Raw genomic sequence first — 17,341 nt, 5'->3', positions numbered from 1 at the left:
CTGTTCAGTCCCAGTGCCTTCACTTCTTTACAGATGTTGGTCCTGAGAACTACTCCCTAATCGACCTCCTGTACATACATCTCCATCTCAGAATCTGCTTCCCTGGGAAGCTGATCTGAGACACCTAAATGTACGGCTGGATAAAGTTTTTGCGTTTGCGTATGCCCCTGCAACCACCACCCAGATGGAGGTAATAGAACATTTCTAGCAGTCCAGCAGGGTCCCTTAAGCCCCCTCCCCATCAATAACCCTGTAAAGGTAACTGGGAGCCCACGTTCTACCCATCAGCAAGATGGACCTTGAATCTATCTGCTTCTTTCCATCTCCACTCCCATCCCCAGCCCAAACCAGCATCTCCTCTCCCTGGATGCTGGCAACCGGCTTCTAAAGCCAGTCTCTCCCCCTGCCCTCCTGCCCTGAAACCCATTCCATCAGTTTTTGACCATGTCAAGCTCTTTCCTCTCTCCTGGGTTGTCAGGAGCCAACTCCCTCCAGGTCTACCCTTCTCAAGCTGCTTCTTTTATAGCCCTTATCAAAATTATGCTCTTTTTGAGCCAAAGCCTATCTTTTGGGTTTGTTTTTTTTTTTTAGATAAAGTGTATCTCTCACGCTAGAATGTAGAACAAAGCTGGATCTACCAGTTCCACACAGCAGCTGTTTCTATCTTGTAAGTTCCTCTTCTTATCTTAGCCCCCAGCCATCCATTGTTTCTGTGCCACGTTAGCTCCTGTTGGCAGAGTTTTACAGTTTATAAAGTGCTTTCACACTCATCACGTGTCCCTCACAATGACCTTGTGAAATAAGTGGTACAGTCAATGTCCCATTCTGTACACAAGGAAGCTGAGGTCAATGAGACTGAGAAACCTGCCCAAGGATCCACTGCTAGGAAGTGGCAGAGCTGAGGTCTGCTAAGTGAGGCGGTATTGTGTAGTAAAGACCATAGTCTCTGGTCAGACATACACGACCTTGAATGTCAGCTCTGCTACTTAATGGCTATGTGACCTTGATCCAGACCCTTAACCTGCCTGAGCTTCTGTTTCCTCAACTACAAAATGGGGGCAATGGTTATCAACCTAAGCTCATTGTGAGGATAAATAGATGCCAAGCGTTGTGTGCTACGCCTGACACAACAGAAAATGCTCAAGAAATAGTAGCTCCCAATGTCCCAGAACTCAGATTGGATTGGCTTAGCCCAGCCAATGGATCGATTCTATCTTGGGTCAGGTGATTCATCCCTGGTCCAATCAGCTGTGGCCAGAGGTGAAGTTATTTGCTGTGGACAATATTATTGAAGGGATTGGAGAAGGTTAGTAGGATGATGAAACTGGAGCTCAGGGAGTGTGCCTATGGGTGAGGCCCAGAGAAAGTGAGAGAGAAAGGTGTGCCTTCTAGGTGACGTATGAGAGCCCCAGGAAGTCCCTGCTGAGCTTGTCCCGGTTCCTCTTCCACAGAAGCTGCCCTCTGAACATCAGTCCCTATCCTCCAAGTCTTGGTATTCTCATCTGTAAAAAGGAGGAAGGGGTGTTAATTCTATTCATCCTTCTAACTTGTGGGGCAGTGGTGAGGATAAGAATCAAATGACATCATGTCTAGGAAGACTCTTGGTGTAAATGCTATGTAGATGCATAGGATTATTAATTTACCGAGCAAAAGAAACAAAGAATTTTCTTGAGCTGCCGAAGCAGATCCACGTCAAAGCTCTTGGGGCAGGAAAGACACCCAAGTCACTCTGATTCACTCAGTGAGTGGCTGCTCATTCAATTTAGGTTGATGAAAGGATTCAGGGGGAATTTGATAGAAAAAAGGGCAGGCCTAATAGCATCCTGCAGCTTCTCTCCCTGGGGCTGCTTGAGGGTTTTTGATTCCATCTCTTGAGAGGTGTGGCTCCACTATCTATGCAGAGGGCTCTCTCTTTACTAATGTGTGGAATCGGGTGGGGTTCTCGCTTGGGCTGTTCAGTTCTGATTGCATTTCTACTTAGAGGTTCACCCACAGTTAACAGTACCAAGAGCTCTCCGTGCCTGGTCCCAGCCCCCAGAACTCAAAATCTGATAGGCTAAGTACAACCATGAATGGATTCTACCTATGGGTCAGCTGATCACTTTGGTCCAATTAGGTTTGGACAGAGAGGTGAAGCTATTGGGTATGAGCATGGCATAGGGCTAGCACTCCAGCATGGGGCTTGTATGGGTGAGTGTGGGCATTTTCAAAGAATGAAACATGGCCTGGGGGGCATCCCAAACAATGTGGTCTCCAAAATGGCATTGGACTGAGACTTTCATGAAGATAGTAGTGAAGGATTCAAAGCCATTCATTGGTTCACTCATTTATTCAACAAGAACGTGCCAAGCATTTGTGTCAGGCAGGCACCATTCTAAACCATTTCTTGTCACTATCCTTGTCAAGTCTTATTAGACTAGGGAGATAGATGATCTAACAAAGGGACACCATGAGTGGCCCAAGTGCTTTCACAGAAATCTGACTTGGGGGCGGGGAGAAGGGAGGGGCAGAAGATGACTTGGTCAGCTGTATGGGGCTTATGGCAGTGGTTCTCAAACTTGAGTGTGCATCAGAATTACTTGGAAGGCTTGTTAAGACACACATTACCGAGTCCCACCACTAGACAATCTGACTCAGATAAATCTGGGATAGTTGCTGAGAATTTTCATTTCTAAGAAGTTCCCAGTCCAAAGAGATTTATGCACTCCTATGTTCATTGCAGCATTATTCACAATAGCCAAGATGTGGAGGCAACCCAAGTGCCCGTTGACTGATGAATGGGTAAAGAAGATATGGTATATATATCTACAATGGAAGACTACTCAGCCATAAAAAAGACAAAATCGTTCCATTTGCAACAACATGGATGGACCTTGAGGGTATGATGTTAAGCGAAATAAGCCAGAGAAAGACAAATACTGCTTGATTTCACTCACGTGTGGAAGATAACAAATACATGGATAAAGAGAAGAGATTAGTGTTTACCAGAGGGGAAGGGGATTGGGGGGTGGGTGAAAGGGATAAAGGGACATATATGTATGGTGATGGACAAAAATCAGACTACTAGGGGTGAGCACGATGAAGTGTATTCAGAAATTGACAAATAATAATGTACATCTGAAATTACACAATGTTATGAGCCATTACGATCTCAAGAAAATTACTTGGAAAAAAAGAAAAAAGTTCCCAGGTCATGCTAATTCTGCTGGTCTAGGATCCATACTTTGAGAATCGATGACCTAGAGATTTGAGTATTGAAAGATGAAAACGTGCAGGGAAAGGATAGTTGACTCAAAGTCATGAAGTTATGACCTGGCCTTCAGTGTGCTGGGATTGCAAGTGCTTGGGCCACATCTAGTGTGTTTTGAGCGAGGTAAGGAGAGATTGAGGAGTAGGCAAGGCCTAAATTGTCAAGGTCCCTGAATGCCAAGCAAAGGAACTCGAACTTTATTCTGTAGGTGATAGGAGCCATTGGAGGATTTTAAGCAGGGGAGGGGTATTTATGTTCAGAAGGAACACAGCGGTTTGGGTAGAAAGAGGTGGGCTGGGGGGACAGGACAGAGAAGTCTACATCGTGAACGGCCAGACCACTGGCACTACTGGAGAATTGTAGTCTTTCCTGATGAGCGTGATGGTGTCACAGTCCTCTATCTGCAGGTCTGAGAGGCTGTGATGATTCCACAGTTTCCGACCCTGGAACCTTAGTATCTGATCCTCCACGCAAGGTCCTCCAGCCTCCTCAATCTTCTCTTTCAAGTCACGGATGGAGTTATCAGGGTCAATGGCGTAAGGCTTGGTGTGGCCGCTGGAGTCCTTCACGAACACCTGGATCTCAGGAGGGAAGGTCTCCAGCACCCGGACGTTCACTTTAGAGAAGATCCCGTAATCTGCCAGGGTCCGCCGGCTACTGAGCAGTTGCCGATCTCCTCCTGGCTCCTGGAAGGAGAGACGCTGCTGTCCCTGGAGGCGACACGTACTCTTGATCTCCACTTTCATCTTCCAGATGGGGCTGTAGGGGTCCACTGAGAGTGTCCAGGGCTCCCACCCTGTGTGTTTCACTATCACCTGGACGTCCCTTGCTGGCTGGAAGGGAGCAGGGAGCAGATTAAGGTATCTGATGGCATGGCTGTCTGTTGTCTCAAAATCCCCCCTCTTCTGGCTACTGATGATATAATTTGTTGCCTACTGAGGCACATTTAAAAGTAAAAGGAGATGCAGTCAATAATTCTCTCAGCCAACAAGTATGAACCAAGATTGTTCCAGGCAAAGCAGAACATTTGGTCATCCTAGGCTTACAGGACCACTGGGTCATCCTCTGTCCTCTGACTCACCCCAACCAGAGTGACAACTGGCAACTGCTCTCCAAATAACCACTCCGTCTATATGGACCTACTCAGACTCCCCACATGTCACACGGGGATAACATTAGCACCTACTCCAGAAGTCCATCATAGATAGGGCTGTTGTAGGCTAAATGATTCAATGTATGTCAGGCACTGAGATGGATGTTCAAGGATATTCACTGTAATAGCCAAAGTCTGAAAGCATCTTAAAAAATCTATCAGTAGGGCACTGATTATATGTTAAGTTACTTTTATTCATTGGATTATGATCTAGCTATTGATCCAGAATGACTTGATGTTCTCGTTAGTCTAGGGCAGTCCTGGTGTACGCCCTTTGTCCTGGCATAATTAACATCACCCCATTTCATGTTCAGAAATATCCTGGTTTGAACTTTGTTATATGGTTATGCCTTTTAGGCCTATATGTGTGGATATGGGATTGTCTTGCAGATAATTTAATTGAGTAACTGAATGACCTAATAATTTAAGAAAATAAAAGTAAAGATGCAAAAAATAGGTTGTACAGACACAGGCATGTGCTTGTGTGGCACATCCATGGAAGGAGATGCAAGAAATTGATAAGTGGACGCCAAGAACGGGGCAGAACTGACAGACTGGGCATTGGGAGGGCAGGGAGACTGATTTTAATTGTGTGCTTTTTTTCAACAGTTTGCTTTTTTGGGCTATGAAAGTGTGTTGCCTTTTCACAAAACATAAAATGATAATAGTAATCACTGGGAGGGGTCCTGGCAAGAGTTGGAAGACTGTTCCATGAATCTTGTCTCCCAGGAATCCCAGTCTTCTGGACATTCCAGCCAATGGGACGTGGCTAAGTGGTGGGTCCCGCTGATAGGGTGGTTCTGTCCCTTATTTGCTTCAGGGTTGCCTTGGGGGCCAGACTGAGAATTTGTGTGCAGGAAATGAAAAGCGGGACTGTGACAAGATTTCTCCAGGAGTAGCGGGCTGGGGAAATCAGATCTCTCAGTGAGCTCATAGCAGAGTCCTGGTCTCTGAACCCTGGATTCCTATGTAGTGTTGTGATCTGTGCGGGAAACACCATGTGCAGGGGGCTGTGCCCCTGGGCTTGCTCATTGCAGTGGAATCCTATGCTCCTCACTGATTGTTTTTAGACACGTGCTAAATCTCTTGTTTTCATAGCAAGAAGTTGAGCTTTCGACAACCCGCAATAGAGGAAACGTTACCCCACAGGATGTATGTATATGAATATATCCTTTGACTGTATCCCTCAAACGGCTACAGAGCAGGGCAGAAATTGCTTGCTCATCATACAGATGAAAGAACTGAGGTGCAGACGCAGCAGAGGGGGAAGAAATGCACACCTGGTTGGCTGGGATGTCTCCATGGGAGGTGCTGCCTGTCCTGGGGACTTACAGGTGCTGTGGCAGGAGTGGGGAAGATTTATGGGGGGTTGAAGTGAGGTCATCACTGAGTCATGACTGTGAGGTGAGGAGGGGTTGTACCTGTACGTGCCAGGCTTGGCTGGAGTCTTCCGTCCTGCAGCAATCCTGCTTCAGGCAGTAAACGGCCTCTTTGGCCACCAGGTCCCATCTCTTTGCCCTTCCCAGGTTGTTGGTGGGATCAGCTGGGTCCAGGATAATGGGCCTGGGAGAGAGGAGTGGGGAGGATCTCCATCACACTCAGAACTCTGTCACTCAGGTCTATGAGATTGTGCATACCTCTGTGTGGGGAGGCCTCCCTGCAAGCTGAAGCTCTTGGCTCGGGATTGGAGGTGTAACCTAAGCTGGCCCAATCAGAATGAATCTCAGGGATTCTGCTTGGAATGCTAGGGCAAAGGGGCTCTCCCTCTTGTACTGGAAGGTATGAGTCCAGATGAGAAACCTGGAACTGATGCAGCCATGAGGAAGTTAGCCTGAATTCAAAGGTAAAATCTGGGAGAGGCAGAGCTGAGCAATTCATGGATGGGACCCTGATGACATAGTGAACATCTAGATCACACCATACCTGAAGCTTCATTTATCTTTGGATTTCTCAGCTACAAAAGCCAATAAACTCCCTTTATTTTAAAGACTGTATGAGTTGGGTTTTCTATTAGCTTGCAGCTGAAGGTAATGCAACCAACACACCTGCATTCCTTCAACTGTTTTTTGATAAAGATTCTGACAACTTCATTTTCAAAATCATAGTACTTGGTCCAATATATGCAGATGTCTTCATAATCTCTGAGGAGTTTCATCACAGCTATAAATCCTTCATCCAGGTTGAAGCTCTCATTTTTGTTTGTACCCATTTCCCAGGCATAGATAGTCAGAAGCTCCAGTGCATATTTTGGGGGCACTGCTGCTTTTCGATATTTACGTTTCACGTACTGGAGAGGAGGAAGAGAGAGAGAGAGAGGGAGGGAGGGAGAATATGAGATTGTTAGTCTGGAAACTGGGAATTTCCAGGTCTCTGTGTTTCCAGAGCCCAGGAATACTTCATTTCACATGTGGGTTATGCAGCTCATCTGTGAAATCTGACGTGGGCCTAGCAGCTTGGGATCTAGATGAGCTATGTCCTGGGGCCATCAAAATTTCAATAAAAGAGAAAGTTGGGGCCTCTTGTGGACCTTCTGGTCCTCAACAATTGTGTTATTCAGTTGGAATGGGGGAGGCAATATAATATAGTGAATAGAAGATACAATCAAAGAAAACTGAACACACAAGCACACTGAAAACATAAACCAAAACCAGAACAAACTTCATCAGAAAGATGAAGAAGAGAGAGTAATCATGTGAAATTTTCAGCTCTTCAAAAATTAACTTAGAAACTTATGGCAATTTCAATTAGAATCCCAGTGGTGTTTTTAAAGGGATAAAATGATCTTAAGATTCATATAGAGGAATAATTGCCTAGGAAATCCAAGAAAACTATGAAAAAGAAAAATAGAGAGATTGGTATTTGTCTTCTCAGATGCGTCATGTAAAGGACTTGTAACAGAAACAGTGTGCTTTTGGCGTCAGAATAAACAATAGCCAAGTGTAACAGAACAGATAGCCCAGAGTTGGTTCCCAGTAGATACAAGAATTTAAGAATTGACAAGTGTGGTATTTCAGTTCAGTGGGAAAAAGATGCATAATCCATTAAATGATGCTGGCACAACTTAGCCATCTAGAAGAAATTAAAGATGATCCCACTGTCACACCAAATACCAAAATAAATTATAAATGGAGTTAAAGTATATATTAAATATATTAGAAGAAAAATTAAGAGACTACATATCTATGTGGGTAAGATAGGAAACCTAGAACCTATAAAAGAAAAGTCAGATATGTTTATTTTAAAATTTGAATTAATTATGTTGTCAAAGACACTATAATTAAGGTCAACAGATGAGTGATATATTGGCAAAAATATTTGCAACACATGAGAGATCATGGTAAGTATCTACAATTTGCAAAGAGGTTTTACAACTGATAAGAAAAAGATTTTAAAAACCCAATGGAGGGCCAGCCCCGTGGCTGAGTGGTTAAGTTCGTGGGCTCTGCTTCAGAGGCCCCAGGTTTTGCCAGTTCAGATCCAAGGTGAGGACGTGGCACCACTCATCAAGCCATGCTGAGGTGATGTCCCATATAGTAGAAATAGAAGGACCTACAACTAGAATATACAACTATGTACTCGGGGGGTTTGGGGAGGAGAAGAAGGAAAAAAAAATAAGAAGATTGGCAACAGATGTTAGCTCAGGGCCAATCTTTAAAAAAAACCCAATGGAAAAATATGCAAAATACATTAATAAGAAACTCCCACAAGTTTAAGTCCAAAGGTCAATGTGCAAATGTATTTTTTTAAAGGGTAGACTACAAAAAGAGTATGCACGATATGATTCCACTGATGTAACCTCTGCATGAGCCGTGTTATAAAATATAAAGACACAAAGAAAAGCGTGAAGGAATAGTCACCAAAAATGTTATTGGTATTATCTCAGAGATTTCGTGTGTATTTTACCTTCTTGAGTTTTTTTTTGCATTGTTTGAATTTTTGTTGATGAGCTCAATGTAATATTCAAATAATCAGCAAAAATAACTATGATCACGAAATTAAGGTTGTTGACTAAGGGCACATATTCAAGAGTCAGACACTTTCGTACTCAAATCTTAGCCCCACTTTCGCTTTTGAGCCTTGTTTTTCCATCTTCAAAATGGGGCTAATGAATATCACATACATGACAGAGCGATTGGAAAGATTAAATGAGAAAAAATATGCGGAGCGTTTAGCCTAGATCAGGGAGCATAATTAACTCAGAGTAAATAGTAGCTTTATGACTATTGTTGCTGTTATTATTATGTGAAATGCCTGAGGTCTGAAGCCTGTGGAAAATCACGTTTATGTACATCAAGAACCATTGAATTGCCCTTGAGGAACATGTCATTGGAACCAGGAGGCTATGACCGGGATGTGACACTTCAGAAGTGAAGAGAATATAGCAAGAACAGACAACAGCCACAACAATAATGCAAAACACTGTCCAGTGCTCTCTCGTTTACAAATAATTTCCAATTATACTAGTCCACCTACATTATTGAACCTGTTCCCTCTTCTGAGATAGTTAGGTTGTTTCCATTTCTTTCTCTTAAAAAAAAAATGCTAGGAGGCGCCCGCCCTCCCTCCAGTCGCTACGTCTCCCAGCCCCGCACCTGCAGGTACCAGTGTTTCACCAGCCGCAGGAGGCTCTTTAGCTTAGTAGGACGACTTTTCACGAAGTGCCTCTGCAACTCTGTGAAGCTTGGCGAGAACTCCCCAGGGGCGCCATGGGTGGTGATCAAGTTTTCATAGATTTCCGGTGGTGGTTTAGAGTCCGGGCAAAAATTTCCTGGGAGAAAAAAGCACCTGGTCAGGAAAATCCTCCCTTTGAGGTGAGGAAGATGGGAAAAGGACTACTGTGTGTAAAGTGGGCATAAATTATCTCACGCAATCCTCACTATAGCATTATTTTTCCCATTTTACAACTAAGGAAGTGGAGGCCTCAAGGGTTTGGCAGCCCTCCCCAAAATCATGTAGATTTTAAATAAGTCGCATTGACCAAAGACTTACCATGTGTCAGCACTGGGCTAAGCTCATGGAATCCTTAGAACAGCTCCATGAAGAAGGCAAAATTAAGTGGAACCATAGGAAATTGCCATTTTTTGTGGGTCAAACAGGGTCAAATACTGTCAGTTTCCTATGATTCAACCTGATATTATTATCCCAATTAACAGGTTGGAACATTGAGTCTTGGAGGTGTTAGGTAGCGTGCCCAAGGTCACACAGTTAGTAAGTCTTGGAGCCAAAATTTGAAGACATTAGGAGCCCTGCTTTTAAAATGATTTCAGTCCAGTTCTAACTCCAAAGACCTTGAAGGGCTTGCTCGCCCTGGTGCTTCACAGAGGGTCAGAGAAGAATCTTCTCCTTGGGTTAGGTGGGAATCCATTACCTGAGATTCCTCTCAGCAGTGGGACATGGCAACACAAGCATTTATGGAAGGACTTAATCTTCAAGGTATAGTTCCAGTCCCATCCCCCCGAAAAAAGAGGCAATACCATTCTCCCCCATTGTTTTCCACTTTCCCAAACCTCCCCCAAGGCCAGGTTGGTGAAAGGCTCCTGACTCGCTTCCCTTCCCTCCACCTGACCCATCACTGTCTTTACTTAGAGCATTGAAAGCCGGGAGCACATCCACTCTGATGATTTCACTGCTCCTCCTGGCCTGGACCTGGAAGGACAGGGAGCGGGGGACCCTGGTCGTCTCTCTGCGCGGGGCCAGAGTGATGTTGTAGGCCAGGCTCCTGCTACAGTGAGTCAGTTTCTCCTCGATGAGGCTGATGATGGATCCCCGGAGCAATGCCTGGTCTTGGAAGCTGGAGAAGCAGCTCAGGAAGGGGACCATGTCCACGTCGGAGCTGTGGTTCAGCGTCGTCCCCTTCCCAGAGGAGCCACCCTGGGGAGGACATCGATGTTGAGCTTCACTTCCCCTGAGGCATGATGCTTTAAAGTGAGGAGTGAAGTCAGAGGCACCCACGTTAGGCTGTTCACACGGATCCCAAAAGGAGTTCTTGGTCTCCATCACACGTGGTGGCGTCTGCTGTGGCTGTTACCACATCTTTTCATTCATTAGAAAAATTAAGTACAGGATAAATAATTCAAAGAATATAAATGAAATGTAAAACTCCATTGCACCCCAGGCCTTAAGCCCTTTCTCCAGAGGCAACCACAGATACCGGCTTCTTATATATTATTCCGTAAATGTTCAATGCCTAGACCTAGGCTATCCAACGTGGTGGCCACATGTGGCTATTTAAATTTAAATTAATTAAAATAAAATGAAATAAAAAGTTCAGCTCTTCAGTCGCACTAGCCTAATTTCAAATGCTCAACAGCCACCCACGGATAGCGATGAGACATTGGACAGCACATATAGAGAACATTTCCACCACTGTAGAAAGTTCTATTGGAAAGTTCTGGCCTAGACAAACATACTTTTGTGTATATATTTTGTACACACATTTTGTGTGTGTGTGTAGGCATGTGTGTGTGTATGCACAAATATATTTTTTAGACTTGTGTGTGTGTGCAGGGATGCTGGAAATTCTAGTTTATAGGTAGCATAAATGTTCATGGAAGGAGGCCCAGCTGCAGCCTTGACATGTGAATCACAAATCTTGCCCCTGGATAGGAAACAAGCAGGAAAGGGAATTCGGACGTCGTGGATAAAGATCCCAGGAGGATTAAAATCTAGGTAGCGTGATCATGGAGTGCCTAGAGGGGGCCTGAGAATGGAAAGTCCTGCCTGCCCTTAGTCCATTTGCAAATGGTCTTCCTCTGGCCTTGTCCTCTCCACCTGTACATTTTGATCTTTTTACATTTTTTCCCCCACTTAGTGTTGATGTAATTCCAGAAATTGAACTAGAAAACTACAAGTTACAATATTTGGCCAAAAGAATGCTCAATAAGAGAAGCTTGCTTCAAAGCATGGTTTTCTTCCTCCAAAGCGTAGAGAGGCAGCCACTTTCCTGGGACAGGAAACGGTCCTGGCAAGTGTCATTTTTAAAGACAACCACATTTCAGTGGTTGTTGCTGTACCTGTGAAAGTACCTTCAACCTCTAAAACCCAGGAGTTCTGAGGGGCTGTCTCCACTCCTGGCCCTGGTGAACGACACTAAAGGGAACATGTCCTCTGACGGAGGGGAACTTGGGGCGGGGGGTCTCCTTCAGTAGCCAGGGAGGGGGGCTGGCCCTTCTCCTTTTCCCCATATACAATAAGCTAATTTTTATTTTGAAGTAATTATAGATTCACAGGTAGTTGTAACGATAGTTCAGAGAAGTCTGCTGTGCCCTTTACCCAGTTACCTCCTCACGGTCACTTCTTACATAAATCGAGTAGAACACCAAAAATCAGGAAATTGATATTGATACAACGTGTGTGTTTACTTCTAGGACATTCTAGCACATGTGTGGATTCCCGTAACCACCACTGAAATCAAGATACAGAATTATTCCATTCTGCTTCCTCATTCAGCTCCTTTATAGTCATACCCACCTCTCTCCCTTCTGCCATCCCTAAACCCTGGAAAAAACACTAATCTGCTTTCTATCGAGATAATCTTGTCATTTCGAGAATTATGTTAATGGAATCATACAGTATGTGACCTTTTGAAATTGGGGTTTTTTCCCACTCAGCACCATGCTTTTGATATCCACCCATGTTGTCGTGTGTGTTAATAGTTTGCTCCGCCATAATCACTCTTGTGATAGGTTGTCACTAAGGGTTGACTTCAGTCCCCAATCTGCCTGCTATTGTTAACTTTTCAGAGTGCTCAAGCACTGGCTTTTTGATGTCTGTCCAGAGTCTTAGTTGTAATTTGTGATAGACAGATTTTATAAGAGCCTTACTCCATCTTGGCCAGTACCAGAAATTTACAATCTCTTTACAAATAAATGTATTTATAAGTATGTACGAAAGAAAACGTTTTCTAGTTATTTATAAACATGTAAAATGTAATCATAGTATACTAAAATGTTAGTAGTGCTTATCTATGCCTAGTAAGGTCATTCATTTTGTAATTTTTTTGTATTTTCCTATATTTTTGTGATTAAATGTATTACTCATGTAATTTAAAAAATCGTGAAGCAATTTTGACCTCAGATTCCTATGTAACCTTAACGTTGGCATTGGTTTGGCACTAGCATTTCTTGACTCGAGGAAACAGAATAGAAGAAAAAGGAAGAATATGGGTGTCAGAGGGTGGCCGCGATTAGGCACAGCAAGGGATGTCTTTGCAAAAGTTACTACTGGTCTCAGAAGGCGCTCTAGGCCACTCGTGGTAGGAAATCAGTACATTTAATTCTAGAAAAATACAGCACTCTCACCATGATATAGATGGATGAAACCAGGAAAACTACATTCAACTCAGAAAATCTAGTGCTTAGATCAAGAAAGGCAGTTGAATTACGTGCCATGTGCAATGTACCCTCTTCCTTCCTCCTAATATAGAAACGGAAATGTAATGAACGTGTGTCCTTTTGGCTATTATTTGTTTACCAATGTTTATCCAAATAGGGTGTTTAACTCCAGAAATCCTTTGTTCTAGGCTGCTCACAATAGTTGGAGATGGTTAGCGTAGGGGTGTTTAAACTTCTAGATAAAGAGATCACTGAGAGAACAAGAAGAAAGGGAAAATAACGTCTTCCGCAGGCAAATAGTCTCCACTTGTAAAGGTGGGAATGGGAACTTCAGGATATGGGTATTGCAGTAGTGTTTCCAGTGGAAACACAGCACATTCAAATCCAGAGAAGATCTTTATGTAGAACTTATACTAAAATACTTGAGCGCTTTTAGACCCATCCTTCAGAGAATATGCACCCCTTTTCTGGTTCTTACGGAGATTTCCTTTTTTTAGTTTCAGGTCCTGAAAGCAAAAATGCTGATGGAACTCTAGAGCAGAAAGCAGAGGTTTCAGTTCCTCCAGGAAATTCAGATACGCAGAAGAGTCAGAGCCCAGAAGTGCAAAGTGGGATCTTTTGAAGCAACTACAGGAGCTTAAGTTTCCTGAATTTCGGTTTGGAAGCTCATGGTTTGCTGATAACACCCCTGAATCTTTGGTTTTGAGTCTTTATTTAAAGATTCTTTAAAGTTGCATGTCCTTTCAGTCTTACCTTTTGCACCATTACCCCCCGCCCCCAGGCAAACAGCCTGATTTACTTAAGTTAATGCTAGATGTCTTTCCTCCTAGCAAAAGCTAGACTTATGGTCAAGATACTTTCGGTTTAGGGTGATGTGTTAAAAGTTGAATTACAATTCAGTACTTTCCCAGGAGAAATCATGCTATAAATGGGTGTTGAATTATATGGTCAGCCCCTAAAAATCCATTTAACCCACGAAGCCCTCTCTGGTATTGCATAACGGCTAGACAGTTTCTAATCTAACTATATAATATAATACAGTGCCATTTTAGAAGAAAAATATAGGAGATCATCTTTGTGACTTTGGGCATAAAGTAGGCTTTGTGAAAATTAATAAAGGGGAATCTCATTTAAAATGGAGTCTGGAGGCCAGAAGGGGAAGCCCTCAGATACAATGACTCTGTGTGTCAATTACAGGGAGGACTGTCAATTACAGACCGAAAGAGGAAGAAATGTTCAATTACAGACCCCAACAGGAAGAGATGTACATTGCATCCCGAACTAGAAATGGATTGCCCCGCCCCCTCCCAACTCTCCATTTCCACCAATGGACTTTTGTTCAAAATAACAGCCACTTCCACCTCCCTCTTTTTTCTCCTTTGCTTACTGGATCTGCCTGTGGCTTTTGTTGTAAGTGGTTTGCCCAGAATTGCAATTCCTTTGCTATTCCCAAGAAGCTCACGTTGCTGGTACAATAACTGGCTGTTTTATTTTCAAGTCAACAGTTTTTTCAAACAAGAAACAAAAGCATGCATTTTATAGAGAGCTCTTATCTACATTCCACCTGCCTCCTTAGCACTCAGACAGCTGAATCTCAAATAATAACAACAATAATAAAACATGATGAGGATAATCATAATCATCCTTAAGATTTGTAGGATAATATACTGTTTAAAAGCGTTTTCCACACTTTATCTCATGTATTCCTTATAACAAATTTGGGTTAAAGAGGAGATTGAAACTTAGATGAAATGACCCCTCCCCCAAGCTCACACAGTCCCAAAGCATTAGAGCTGGGATCGGAAACCCCAGGGTCCCCATGTGCCCACCTTCACCACCTTCAGCACCCTGACTTCTTGGTCTCCAAGCAGCTCATCCCGGAAGCAATGATTCCTCAAGAACTTCTCGCTTCTCTGCCAGGCGTCCTGAACTTCTTCCTTCCACTCTCCGTGGGGCTGAAGGCAGTGCTCCACAAAGGCATCCAGCCTGTCTGCAGGGGTCTCATACAGGTCCTGGGAGGGCTCCATCTCTGCCAGACCAGGCTGCCCGTTGGAATAAATCCTCTCTGCTTCTGCCACCCCTGTTTCTCCAGCAGGCTAAAGGACCGGATAGTACATCTTATCTCTCCCCGGGCTGCTCTAAGCTCAGAAGCCAGCTCTGCTGCCACATCCCACCCCCCTCTCTTGCTGTTGGGAAACCGAAACTGAGTTCGCTGAGCTCTAATTTTGTGTTTCTGTTTCAGGCTGCCAGCTAAAATGGTGGGGAAATGGAGCCAAGCGCCCCCTTGAGGTTGCTCAGTCTTTCAGTCTAGGCATTTCCCAGAATGTCCTGGACCTGGCCTCCCCCGACGCCCCATTTCCTGCGTCGTGGAGAGGAGACCTCAACCCTCTACTGGAACAGGACCATGTCTGCTCCTGGGATCAGGAGGTACTGGTGCCTGGGTGAGGGGGTTCAATGAGAAAAATAACTATTTTGAGTTGCTGCCAAGGCATTTTACAGTATGACAACCCTGCTCGCACCCAGAGTCTGGACATTTAGATAATGAGTTTAGGATTCCTAACGTAATTTCCCTCTTTGCTTTTCCCAGGGCACTTTTTTTTTTTTTTTCGGTGAGGAAGATTCGCCCTGAGTTAACACCTGTTGCCAATCTTCCTCTTCTTGCTTGAGGAAGATTAGCCCTGAGCTAGCATCTGTGCCCATCTTCCTCTATTTTGTATGTGAGTTGCCACGACAGCATGGCTGATGAATGGTATACGTTGGTGCCTGGCATCCGAACCCACGAACCTGGGGCAGTGAAGTGGAGCATGCCGGACTTAACTACTATGCGCCAGGCTGGCCCAGGGCACCTTTTAAAATAACCACTTGGAGTTGAGACCACGAAAAGTTAGTGACCTTTGCCCCAACCACCTTCTATGTAGTAGGTGCTTGCTACCCTGCTTTCTATCTCCTACTCTCTGGGACTGCGTTTTCCCCAGCTCTTTGCACGGCCCACCACCTTCCACCTTCTGGGATCTGTAAGTCACGAATCTTGAGACTTTATTTCCTGTGCGTGGGTGTATTGAAACTGCACCTTCGATCAGAATGACGCTGGGGTTTTCACTTCCCTAAAGTGGGAGCTTGGGTGCTGAGGGAGCTACCCGCTCACCCAGTGTGGGTGGCTTGTGCCTCCTCATTCAGCAGATCATAGTCTGCATATTCTTAATAGACCGGCTTCTCAACACAGCGGGTAGGGGGCTTGGGCTGAGCCTGAGGGTTGCTGGGGCCTGGGATTGACCGAGCTCTTTCTTTTTTAAGAGCAAAGGCAAGCACACCCTTTATTTGTTGTTTTGTTCCTCCTGTTTAGGTGAGTTGCTTCGTCATCCTCAAGAACCCATACGAAAGAGGAAGTTGTAAAAAGTTTTCTTTGGTGGGGGTTGATTTTTTTTCCACTGAGGAAGATTAGCCCCGAGTTAATATCTCTTGTCAGTTTTCCTCTTTTTGCTGGGGAAGATTCACCCTGAGACAACATCTGTTGCCAATCTTCCTCTTTTTTGTGGGGGGGTATGTGAGCTGCTGCCACAGCATGGCTACCAACGAGAGGTGTAGTTCCGCGCTGGAAACCAGGTCCTGGCCACTGACGTGGAGGGTGCAGAACTTAACCACCAGGCCGCTGGGGCTGGCCTGGGGGTTGATTGTGAAGAGCAAAGAACAGTTTGGGAAAGACACAATGGCTTTAAAAGATCTCAATTAATGAGAGTTTTGGAGGCCTAAAGGGGTGGCCCTATGAAATCAGTCAAACAAGTGGCAAAGAAATTGGACTCAGATTTAGCAGTTATTCCTGGAAAGAGGGCCTTACATTTGCATATACGAGTGGTGGTGTGCACAAGTGTTTTAACAATCGTTTTGAATAGGAATCTCACATTGATACTGTGAAGGTCACAAATATACACCTAGAGGATGCATTTTAAAAATGTCCTAATGCCACATGAATGCATTACTATCATTTGTCAAGAATATCAAGATTCAAAAAGGCCTGTCTCTCCTTCTGCTTGTTGGAAGAGAGATGCTGGATCCTGGAAAGCCGGCTTAGAAGATTCAAAAACTGGCTTGAAGATGAGAAAAACACTGTTGTTGGCGATGCCTGTGAAGTGTTGTAAAAAAAGCTTTTTGAAACTTGAAAGTGGAAAAGAGCATTACTTATCTATTACTCATATGTAAATATATAGTTATATCTAAACAAGTAAATTAAATATTTTAAGTGCATGTTTCATTTCCCTAAAGTTTATATAAGCAGGACAACCCCAACGAATTTTCATTTTCTCCCTGGGAAATATTTGTTATTAGCCCATTGGAAAAATTGACTTAGATTTGGGGTCACCTGGTATTGGGGCATTTTTGGTGCGTGTGTGTACGTATATTCATAGTTTTAAAACTGGGCCATCCTACACCTACCCTTAATATGTCATGGCAACACTTTGACAATTTTCCTTTCTCCTCTGCTAGGTGGTGCTGTCCACCTACCTAAAGCAGCCATTATTTCTAACTCCTAGAATCCTAGTTTGGTGGAGACAAAGTTGATGTGGTCAGTGCTTTTCATTTTCCAGGTGAATGGATACCGGAGTGTTT

The 17,341-nt window shown here is 44.1% G+C and overlaps 1 protein-coding gene and 1 long non-coding RNA gene across 4 annotated transcripts; one reads left to right on the top strand and one right to left on the bottom strand.

Annotated features, from left to right (window-relative positions):
• Positions 1 to 2,314: 2,314 nt before the first annotated feature.
• On the bottom strand, positions 2,315 to 15,011 carry LOC103566071 (2'-5'-oligoadenylate synthase-like protein 2). 2 transcript variants are annotated; one of them, XM_008542313.2, is made up of 6 exons: positions 14,566 to 15,011; positions 9,986 to 10,274; positions 8,996 to 9,171; positions 6,449 to 6,690; positions 5,825 to 5,966; positions 2,315 to 4,083 (listed from the first exon to the last, which is right to left on the bottom strand). In XM_008542313.2, exons 1-6 carry the CDS (start codon positions 14,761 to 14,763, stop codon positions 3,568 to 3,570), a joined length of 1,563 nt encoding a protein of 520 aa, XP_008540535.2. In that variant the 5' UTR covers positions 14,764 to 15,011; the 3' UTR covers positions 2,315 to 3,567. The 2 variants fall into 2 exon arrangements, with proteins under 2 accessions (XP_008540535.2, XP_008540536.2); XM_008542314.2 differs by having other exon boundaries at positions 9,986 to 10,436; positions 14,566 to 14,996.
• A 36-nt stretch (positions 15,012 to 15,047) lies between these two features.
• LOC139084446 (uncharacterized) lies at positions 15,048 to 16,978 on the top strand. 2 transcript variants are annotated; one of them, XR_011541822.1, is made up of 2 exons: positions 15,048 to 15,163; positions 16,080 to 16,978. It is a non-coding gene; the product is annotated as an uncharacterized lncRNA (long non-coding RNA). The 2 variants fall into 2 exon arrangements; XR_011541821.1 differs by lacking the exon at positions 15,048 to 15,163 and adding an exon at positions 15,324 to 15,619.
• The last annotated feature ends 363 nt before the right edge of the window (positions 16,979 to 17,341 follow it).

Source organism: Equus przewalskii, chromosome 7 (assembly GCF_037783145.1).
Source record: "Equus przewalskii isolate Varuska chromosome 7, EquPr2, whole genome shotgun sequence".
In the NCBI taxonomy this organism is placed as follows: Eukaryota; Metazoa; Chordata; class Mammalia; order Perissodactyla; family Equidae; genus Equus; species Equus przewalskii.
The sequence above is the reverse complement of the archived record's forward strand: the minus strand, read 5'-3'. Positions and strand labels throughout refer to the sequence as shown.

Coding starts and splice junctions, on each gene's coding strand:
- LOC103566071 (XM_008542313.2), bottom strand. CDS start 14,763: ATGGAGCCCTCCCAGGACCTGTATGAGACCCCTGCAGACAGGCTGGAT. Junction 6,691..8,995: donor TGAAACACTGGTACCTGCAG/GTGCGGGGCTGG, acceptor CCTCCTCTCCAG/TACGTGAAACGTAAATATCG. Junction 4,084..5,824: donor GCCAAGCCTGGCACGTACAG/GTACAACCCCTC, acceptor GCTCCCTTCCAG/CCAGCAAGGGACGTCCAGGT.